Below are 10,839 nucleotides of genomic sequence, written 5' to 3' on the forward strand. Positions count from 1 at the left end.
AGTTTGGAAAAAAAAGTTGAGATCTAATCTGTATAATTAGGTTTTTCTGAACTTGTCAACCAAGCATTTGAGTCTCCAAATATCCTTCTAAAAGTCATTTTGTAGCTAGTCAGTAAGTAGCATTATCTTCTCTTTCACACAGAAGATAAAGTCTTTGATGTGTTTTTCGTCTGTGTGGGTGTGCATGTGCAGACAGCGTACGAGATCGGTATTGTCCGCCAGTTTCCCTTTTCCTCAGCACTCCAGAGGATGAGTGTGGTGGCCCGTCTGCTGGGGGAGAAACGCATGGATGCTTACGTAAAGGGCGCACCAGAGGTGGTGGCTAGTCTTTGCAGGAAAGACACAGGTTAGGAGTTGATTTGACAAAATCCACACAGGTTAGATGTGTCTTCTTTTATTGCTTTCTATCGGTCTCTGACTGTTCTGATTTTATATTTCTCTGCCTCTTTGCAGTGCCAGAAAACTTTGCGGAGGTTTTGGAGGGCTACACCAAGCAGGGTTTCAGGGTCATAGCTCTGGCTCATCGTCGACTTGAATCAAAACTCACCTGGCACAAAGTCCAAAATGTCAACAGGTGGCAGACTTTTTAATTTAGATATTATTTTTCATCTTCATTGTACACTATACAGATACTTGTTGCAGCTTTAAATTCAAGCTGTTAACCACAGAAACTATTTATATTTGAAATGTTTGTTTACAGTCATTTGTAAAGCTAATGTATATGAGAAGCACTTCTATTTTCTTTTTTTGTCATAGACATTCTAATATGTGTATTATGTACTAATATGTGTTGACTTTTCTTTTAAACAAGGGATCACATCGAGACAAACATGGAGTTCCTTGGTCTGATCATCATGCAGAACAAGCTCAAGGCTGAAACCCCGGCGGTTCTGCAAGACCTCCGCCAAGCACACATCCGCACTGTCATGGTTACCGGTTAGTCCACAAATCTTAATTTATAACTGTATCTATATAGTCTCTTAAAACACACAACCACTCACTGAGACTACAAATGGAAACATAATACATAATGAGTCTGGTAATCTGTTTTTTGCCACTAAAGATATTTTAATCTCTCTGGTATTCAGTCCGCTCTACCTGTAATCTCAACTAATACCTGTTTCTAGGTTGCTCAGTGTGACTGGCACAAACTAACTCCAACATGTACGAGAGGATTGTAAAAACGTCCTTGCTTGGCTTTCTCTTTAAAATCTGACTGTTGGAAGTTGCTACACAAATCCTAAAATAAAAGAGAGTCCTTTAAAAAAGCTCGTACATTGAAGCTGAAAAGGAACTCAGTAACCCGTGACAAATGTATGGTCTACTCACAGACTGCCTTACCTACAGAAATAATTACTGACATTATTTTGAAGGATGGGACTTAAGAAAATGTTTTTAATGTGTGTGTATTTGTGATAAAGTGACTAAAAGAGGAGATACAGCAAATGACCTTTCAGAGAACAAAAGAGGTTCTGTGTCTCAGATATTCACTTTATTTGTTTAGAGGTTTCACAGGTAAATGTCTGACTTCGCTGGATTTTTTAATACCAGCACAACAAAGGTCAAATGGAGCAAGGGCAATAAGCTAAATTAATTCTACTTCCCATAAACAGCTGGTATCAACATAACAAGAGTGAGGCACATCACCCTTGATATTTCTTATGGAGATGGAGAGAAAGTGCAAAATAAGAGAGGTCCTATATTCATATTCCAGGTGACAACATGCTGACCGCCATCTCTGTGGCCCGAGACTGTGGGATGATCCCTCCCCAGGACACAGTGATCATTGCTGATGCCTTCCCTCCACATAATGGACAAGCTGCCAAGATCACCTGGCGATATGCTGACAAACCAAGCAAGACACCTCGCCTGGAGGTGAGGATTTGAGGCTAATGGGAATAGATTAGCTTGCACAAAATAAATAGAGAGAAAAAGCATAGCGAAAGAGCAGCCTGCGATAAGGCTTGCACAATCACACAAACACAGTACAAGGCTGCATTAAGGCATACACGTACGGGACGGAGAGACAAATTCAAGCATGTCGATAACTAAATATTTTCCCTGGCACCCAATCCAAACTCAACAAGATTCCCATATGTCCTTTAGTTGTTGGTCAAAGAACTGACTAAAAGTTGGGTTGAGAAAGCATTTCCAGCATCGACAGTTCTTCAAAGCCCCCCTGAAGTAACCAATGGGTGACGTCACTCAGGCTTCTTCCACTATAATTTACAGATATGGTCTAAAAACAAATATGTAGAAATGACTAATGTTCCAACAATGCCAATCATTTTATATCATAATGAGGTCCATAAAAAAAAGTCAATATTAATAATTGATTATTATGGAATATCAAAATCTTGAATTGTTGTGACAGTCTGACCAGTTGGTTTAACAAGAATGTACTGTCTGAGGATATCTTTGTTTTTAATGTTCTGCCTCTAATCCTTACTTGTATTACTTTAACAGGAAGTGACAATCAGTCTGGGGGATAATTTCCACATAGATGAGCAAAAACCACAAGAGCTGTACCACTTTGCCATGAATGGAAAATCATTTGCTGTCATCGAGGAACATTTCCCTGACATGCTTCAAAAGGTACAGAGATCTATTAAATGAGAGTAGACTTTGTTTACAGCATTTCTGTGTATTATACTAAATAAAAGTTGCTGCTACATCTAGAATAACCTCCCTGAATCCTTATATGTCTGTTGAAATGATGGTGCATTCTGTTTTGTAGCTTGTGCTGCATGGGACAGTGTTTGCCAGAATGGCCCCTGACCAGAAAACCCAGTTAATTGAGGCGCTGCAGGCTGTCGAGTAAGTCATTTAGTCAAATAACTGATGTAGCTATACTATTACATTCAAAGTATATGATCATGCTACTGAGAGGCTTGCTTAAATGATGAGCAGCAGCTTAACTTTCAGTTAGATTTTTATGATCATGTTTGAAGAATAATGGATAACATTGTTCACACTGTCACTGCTCTTTATTTGCCTAAAGCTACTTTGTGGGGATGTGTGGAGATGGAGCAAACGACTGTGGGGTATGTACACACACTTGTTAAGCAATTATTAGTTTTAAATCAACAGTTAAAAATGTACATTAACATATTGACATCTGGTCATACTTAGTGATTCCTACTTTCCTCACTCAGGCTCTTAAGAGGGCTCATGGTGGCATCTCCCTGTCTGAGCTTGAGGCGTCCGTAGCATCTCCCTTCACCTCCAAGACCCCCAACATCTCCTGTGTACCCAGCCTCATAAGGTATCTTTTCCTTAGACCAATTTAGACTAATTAGTAGCACTAGAATGTTCTTTTTGATGTACTAATGACGTACTGGTCGAGTTCTATGTTGCATAGAGATGACTCAATGTTTACCTATTATTACAGGGAGGGGCGTGCTGCTCTCATCACCTCCTTCTGTGTTTTCAAGTTCATGGCACTTTACAGCATCATCCAGTACATTAGTGTCACTCTCCTCTACTCTGTAAGTATGCTGCTGCTGCTGCTACCACAAGTGAAGATAGAACACGTTCAGGGACTTCACAGAATTTAGTCTACACACTGATTTATACTGTCTGTTGTTCATGTTTCTTAGATCCTCAGTAACCTTGGAGACTTCCAGTTCCTTTTTATTGACATTGCCATCATTCTCCTTATTGTCTTTACCAGTAAGTATAAGAAAAAACAAAATAATTTGTTGTTTTTTTTAGCCCATGGTTGTTTGCCTTGCTTTGGTTTATCTTAATCAATATCTTTATTTAATGCCTCTTCACCTTGCCCTCTTTTCTGCCAATCTTCATCCTGCTCCCTTCCTCTTCTCCTCTTCAGTGAGTTTAAACCCAGCGTGGAAAGAACTAGTGGCACGTCGCCCCCCATCAGGTCTGATCTCAGGGCCTCTGCTGTTCTCTGTGCTGACCCAGATCCTCATCTGCTTGGGCTTCCAGACCATCACTTTCCTCTGGGTCCGACACCAGCCCTGGTACACAGTCTGGACACCGCATACAGAGTGAGTACCTATTAGAAAAGCTCACACATATGCCTCTGCTGTACTACAGCTAAAAAAAAAAACATCATAATATAAATGTCACCTACCCTGTTTCTTCAAATAAAAGAAGATGGTCAAATAAAAGCAGCATATCCAGTATGTGATGGTTTACACACCCAAATTTGCCTCTCACATTATATGAATGCCAAAATAAGCACAATGCACTCTAAACAAATCCTCAATATAATACATTTAACATTATAAACATTACATTTTCATCACATTTTTTTTCTCTTCCAGACTACTTGTCTTGGGTGTTATTATGAAATTTCTATCTCTGTGAGTGGATGTAATAATGTCTGAGCAAAGTTATACTTTGTAGTAATATACAAGTGCCACAAGATGGCGATAGCTACATTTCAATGGTCTCATTCAAGCCTTCATATCACATTCTTCAAATATGTCACAATTAAAGCTTTAAAAAAAGAAGGGATTCTGTCCGCTGAAATGACAGAGGGTGTTTAATACAAAGAGGACACTTAGTTGTATTCATGGCATGTTACCCTAATTCTAACAGGGAAATGGTTGAAAGACAGCATCACAACAAAAAAGATAATAATTCAAACAGGCTTCCTTTTTAAGTGAAACAAATGTTTTGTTTCTAGGGAACTAGAAATAAAGGTCTGACCCTTATGCAAGCCTACTTCAAATAACCGCACCCTCTTCAGTTGAAGTAAATAACAGCCCATTTCCAGAGGACAAAAGAGGAACAATTACAGAAACAATCCACAAGACATACAACAATATAATAGTGACACACCAAAACAGGCAGCAGCCCCTATGTGAGGATTTGCTGTAGCCTTGATGTTAAATAATTTGATATGTTCTAATTAACTGTCGCTTCCATGTCTCATTTCTATATTATGATGACGCCGGACTGAATATTTTATTTGCTCGTTTAATAATTGAACTCTCGTCTCACTTAGTGTCTGCAACCACTCATCACACCTCAATGTGTCTGACCACAACGACACCGAATTGGATGACCACAACATCCAAAACTTTGAGAACACCAGCCTCTTCTATGTCTCCTGCTTCCAGTATCTCATCGTTGCCATCGTTTTCTCGAAAGGAAAACCTTTCAGACAGCCGAGCTACAAGAACTGTAAGAAAACCTGACTGATTTGACACCAGTAGAACTGTTCTGAGTTACAAAGTAACTTTTCATTGTTATGAACTTGTCTGTCCCCTCCCCAGGGCCTTTTGTGCTGTCTTCCTTCTTTTTGTACATTTGCCTGCTGTTCATCATGTTCTACCCTGTCCAAAGCATTGATGAGTTTCTAGAGGTAAGACTCGTTAAATGTAGGACCAGCAATCAAATAATTCATATGGAAACCATGTACCTTTACTCCGCTCTTACTCAGTTTTTTTCATGTAAAATATATTTATTTTTTTAGAATATTGATATAATTCAAATGCTGTTTTTGATCTCTGATGATCAGGGTTTGAAAGTCTATCTCTCTCACTCTGAACAGATTGTGTGTGTCCCATTTGAGTGGAGAGTTAAACTCTTCGTCATCATCCTCGTCAACGCTGCTGCGTCTGTTTTGATGGAGGTAAGACACACCCTTGAACCTAAAGTATTAATACATGTTTTTTTCCTTCATGTCCAGTTTTTGTTTTGTCATGCAGTGTGCTCATCTTTGTCTCATTCAGCTGGACAGCAGGATCACTCATGTTCTGTGAGAAGCGAATACGTGTATATTATAAGAGGCGAGCTTTAGAATATGTGAAAGTTAACAGTTTATGTTTGACTGCTTGAAACTACTTTTGAGTGATTTCTGCTTTTTTGGGGCTTTTGAAATTCCCTAAAGCAGCACATGTTTATCTTGTTTCATTTTTGGACAGACAGATGCTCTTTAAGAAAATTACTTGTGCTGTGAAAATAAATGGCCTTTTGGCCTGCCATACTTAGTATAGCAGGATAATAATAACTATTTTTACTTGTAGAAATCCTTGCATCCGTACACTACATAACAGATGTCTTAGATGATGTTACATCCTGGACTACCAGTGCATATAACTTCACTTTTTAAATGTATTCACCAAATGATTTTGCATATAACCACATTGTTTTTTTTAAATAACAAAATCAATGCACTCTTTCTTACTAATGTGTCAAATTTAATTACAACCTCACATGTAATGACAAACACTCTGCTGAATGGGGGGGAGGGGAGTTGCCTCACATTATGATTAAAATCATTGTGGTCGAGCAAAAACAACGGAAGACCTCTGTGCAGAAAAAAACAATAACAGACACTGTGAAAATCAAATTCGCCTCACTGTAATTCTTTCCCTGCCCACTGCACTATTCCGTAGACCTTCGTCCTTGACATCATCTTATGGAAGCTTGTATTCAGCCGAGACAAACAGGGAAGCTTTGTCGACACTCCTGCCGCCCAGACACCACAGGTTGGGAAAACATGACACCTTCCTCCTCAGCCCTTTCACTCTCCTCTTGTGTGGTGTTCCCTCTCTCTGTCCCTACTTCCTCCCTCCAATGCCACAGAGCACACTTTTTGAATGTAACCCTTAACCAAGACATGCATGTGCGAGATGTCAGTCGCATCCTGATCTGTCCCTTCCTTCTCCTGTCCTCCTGTCCAGGGCTTGATTACAGTTGCATTAATTACTAAACCTGCCGCTCATCCGCAATGTTTTAAAATAGGCTCGAAGAAAAACTGGAAAACTGTTAATAAATTTAGAGCTACCGGTGGTCAATGATGAACACATTAACGCTCAGGAAAGTGGGTTGATCCCATCACCTCTTTTAGACCCTTCTTAGCTGTCTATTAGCTACATTAGGCAGGCTTCATAGTAATAAGGCCAACTTCAACTTTCTTTCTATGCAACAATTTCTTAAGGTGAAGCAAACTACTTCTTATAGGCCTGCATGTTGTGTACAGTGTGTGCCATTCCTAATAATGATTAAAAAAAAACATGCACATATTGATAGTGTGTTGTTTTTCTAGTTTAAATTATTATAAGTGATATTTTCTCAATTTGCACAACATTCCCATGCCTTGGATATCTCCTTTGTTTGACTTTTAGAAGTTTGACTGCTTGCCACCTCTTCTGTCTCCCTCTGCTTTATTTCCTATTAAGCCTATGGGCCATACTAAGCTTCAAAGCAGACTTTTCCAAAATATGGTCAATAAGATCCGCTGTTAAATCTTTTGTTTGTTTTGATCTTTGACTCCATTAGCTTGTTTTTAAGGAGTGGATCTTTAAGCTGTCTACAGATAACTCCTTCTAACTATTATCATGCTACAATTCATTTTGAATGACTTGCATGCCTTCATTCTTGTTACAATGTGTCCAGCAATAGCTCTTCTTCAGTTTTATCTTGTGCATGTTTACAGCACAGTTTAATAGGTATGGTAGTTTCTTTTCTTTGCATGTTAGTAAAGTGCTTAAGAAAACCTGAACAAAATATGGCTCAGGTTTGTGAAACCTCTTCATTGATCTAATCTCTTTTTTCTTTCTGTGGTAATTGTATTGATTTGTTTTTGGCTGTGTTGTTTTCAGAGGGGGATTAACCTGGGCACATACAAGTGTCTGTCCTGGCTGTGCTGCCCACGCAAGATGGCGCCCAAAGCCCGCTACATGCATCTGGCCCAGGAGCTCAGTGTGGACCCTGACTGGCCTCCAAAGCCAACCACCACCACTGAAGCCAAGCCACGCCCAGAAAATGGCTCCACCTATCACATCATGGTCAACTCCTAGCCCCCCCCACGGTTCCTCCTAGTATCAAATTGAACTTAACATGTGTTCAGCGAACACACATCCAATCTCTTGAATTGGGTTGCGACTTACAGCTCATACTGTAGTTCCAGAGACTGTACAGCTAAAATCTTACACAGAAGCACCAAATAAATCTGAGTCCTCTCAGCACTCTGGCTCAACAACTCATGTGCTCTCAGGTCTCTCTAGTTTGTGTAAATGACATTTAAACATCAAGTAATACTAAATGGAATCCCCTCTTGGTATCTGATCATTTATAAATGCAGAATCAAAAGAGGGTTGATAATACAGGTCAGATTTGTTGACCTCTGCAGATGACCTTTTCAGATCTATATTCTTTAAAAGGCGTACAAGTACAAAATAGAGCCCCCTTGCCAGTCCAATTCGGAGCTTTCCTCTTACATTCATGTGCTGGCACAATTTCCTAGGAGAATGTTGAATGATTGCTTTTATGCCATTATATCATATCATATTACAATAACTTATAGACCATCAAACTAGATGTCAACTTTTGGTGAAGTTGAAACAAAGTAACTGGACATAAAGTCTGTTAAAACTAAGGCCCTAAAAAGAACTACCTACTCCGACTGAAACGCCAAGTGATAGAAGAAATGGTCTGGATGAGTCTGAGGAGGGAGGCAGGGAAAGAGGTTGTTATTATAAGCGGGAGGAAATGGTGGAGTGGAGGATGGGTGGATTGATGCATAGATACTCTTAGTTGACTTTGATTGCTACTATTTAGTGGTCTTTTACAGCTTGGGACTCTTATTGAAGAGCTAGGATCAGGGCTCTGTTGGATGTAGAAGATTGGAAATGTTTTATCGACTACTGTCATGTTGTTTATCCACAGAAACCCCGGCAGAGTATGCACAGTTCTATACTTTAGACTACTAAATGATGACACTTACAAACATATGTGATTGCATTTTCACTCCTAATTAGGCTGAAACATAATATGAATTCAAACATCATGTTTTGTAAAAAAGTAAATGCATCAAGAGAACAGTGAGGGAGACATGTAAGTCTTTTTTCAACGACATGCTGTGGAAGTATCTCCATTGTTTATGTCGGTTTGCTAGAGTTTAGCGTTATGATTATAACAGAGATTGTTAAGGAGAAAAGTATTAAAAAAAAAAAAAAAAAAGACTAAATTAATTTCAGCTTTGTAAGACACATAAGCCTCATGGATCCTGTGACCTTTCGGTCCAAGTTGAAGTACTATTTCACGTATTGTCATAGGAACGGTTACACACATTTATTGTCCAGCTTTTTCATGTCCTTCAACCAACCGTTTAACAACTGTTCATTTTTTAACAGGATATCTCTGAAACTAATGACTGAATTCTCAACAACCGCAGCTGTACTTTCAAATGAATGCTATTTTGAATGTGAAATACTGAAGGCTAGCTCAAGTCTTGTTCGACAGGGAACATAACTCCTTCAGGTGAAACTTTTTGTTTCACTATTGAGACATAATATTTAAGAACAGCAAACGTGTCTCTCCTTGAGCTCTTTTCTTGGGCCCCTAGTGTACTTAAAAAAGTAGAATCTTATATTTTTGCATCTATGAGTCGAGCCCTGTCAGCATATTATGACATCAGACAGGAAACAGAAAGCTTACAATGACTTGCATGAAGCCAGCTACCTATCATCATGTTCTAAAGACTTGATAGTTTGAATCCTGAAAATATCATTAAAATGCAGCATAACTGTAGAATTAAGAAACATTTACATCAACATGTCTTCATTTAAGAGCCGCATGAATATGGATGGTTACTGTGGAACGTTTACCTCATGCATGACATCATTATATACATCATTCATCTACCTGGTCATGTCAGATGAGTTCGAGGAAGCCAGCAGTACTACAAATATATTTCTGTTAAAAAAAAAAAAAAGAAGAAAATAATTCTTCCCATGGAAGACTGATTTAAAATGATGTAAATTAAGGCAAAGCATTTAAATCTCATCAGCTCGCTGCTCTTCGCACATTTAAAACATCCATGCAACAACACATGCTGCATAAGATGGATTGACCGTATATAATTGTATTCATGCATTAAATATAGGCTACTTGCATGGAGAGCTAAGGGCTATATTGTATGTTCACTGCTCCTTCATTTGAATTTAAGGTGTTGTTTCCCAAAAGCCTTTTTCAGTTTCAAACACTTACTTCATCACGTGGCGGGTACTGAATTCTAAAATGTTTGTTTTATCAGTTTACGAGGCAGTTGACATTAAAGTGACATTAGAGGATTCATTATTTGCCTCAAGAATGGATCATTGGAAATCATATTAATTCATTGATTGAGAGATAACCACAGCCACTGTAAACTAAATGTAAGCTGCTGGAGAAAGTGTTTGGTACTCAAAGAGGCACTGGCCGGTTCTAACTATACTCATTATAGCAGCCTGTCATGAATTATGTGGGTTAATGCTTTCAACTAGTCTTGTGTCACAAAGTACAACAATTCAAAGGTCTTTCAAACTATATGTAACGTTGCTCTTTCTCCTCCAAATATAAGGAAGAATATCTGTTTGAAAAACACTGTATTACATGACTCTTAATGTGTAACACACAACTTCACATTTAGCTTGTCCGCTGACTGTCATTGTTTCATTCATATAGAAAGGAGATCACAACACATTTCCTACTATATCAGTAATAACTACAGTCTGAAGTTGCTCAGTTCCTAAAAGCCATTAACTGTTCAGAGACTAGTCATAAAATCACAAATCCATACTGTTTAATGACAAGCTCAAATGGGATCTGTGTCCATACTTTGAATGATTACATTATTTATTTGATAAGCAAAGTTATAGTATTTTGTTATAGTATTTTTTGGTAAATTATTAGTGTGAGAAGATGGATATATTTATATGAAGAAAAAAAAACAATTGAGAAATGCACAACATGGCTCAAATGGACGTTCTTGTCCCAATCGATGGAATGATTCTAAAGAAAATTGTCAGAAATGTCAATGTTACTTATTTCTGTTCGATATCAAAAATGATGCTGGTATGATTCAACTTGGGTCGTGTT

At 38.5% G+C, this 10,839-nt stretch overlaps 1 protein-coding gene across 1 annotated transcript in view; it reads left to right on the top strand.

The window, feature by feature from the left end:
• Positions 1-10,057, top strand: part of atp13a3 (ATPase 13A3) — a 36,611-nt gene extending 26,554 nt beyond the window's left edge. Inside the window, exons 19-34 of the mRNA XM_061033717.1 lie at positions 193-346; positions 454-574; positions 812-936; positions 1,715-1,875; positions 2,467-2,595; positions 2,738-2,817; positions 3,002-3,044; positions 3,156-3,265; positions 3,392-3,488; positions 3,600-3,672; positions 3,833-4,010; positions 4,976-5,154; positions 5,247-5,335; positions 5,525-5,605; positions 6,372-6,464; positions 7,581-10,057. Coding sequence (XP_060889700.1) covers positions 193-346; positions 454-574; positions 812-936; positions 1,715-1,875; positions 2,467-2,595; positions 2,738-2,817; positions 3,002-3,044; positions 3,156-3,265; positions 3,392-3,488; positions 3,600-3,672; positions 3,833-4,010; positions 4,976-5,154; positions 5,247-5,335; positions 5,525-5,605; positions 6,372-6,464; positions 7,581-7,778 — 1,911 coding nt within the window. The 3' untranslated portion in view covers positions 7,779-10,057. The remainder of the gene's footprint in view (positions 1-192; positions 347-453; positions 575-811; positions 937-1,714; positions 1,876-2,466; positions 2,596-2,737; positions 2,818-3,001; positions 3,045-3,155; positions 3,266-3,391; positions 3,489-3,599; positions 3,673-3,832; positions 4,011-4,975; positions 5,155-5,246; positions 5,336-5,524; positions 5,606-6,371; positions 6,465-7,580) is intronic.
• Positions 10,058-10,839: the final 782 nt, after the last annotated feature.

The sequence above is a fragment of the Labrus mixtus genome, chromosome 3 (assembly GCF_963584025.1).
Source record: "Labrus mixtus chromosome 3, fLabMix1.1, whole genome shotgun sequence".
Lineage (NCBI taxonomy): Eukaryota > Metazoa > Chordata > Actinopteri > Labriformes > Labridae > Labrus > Labrus mixtus.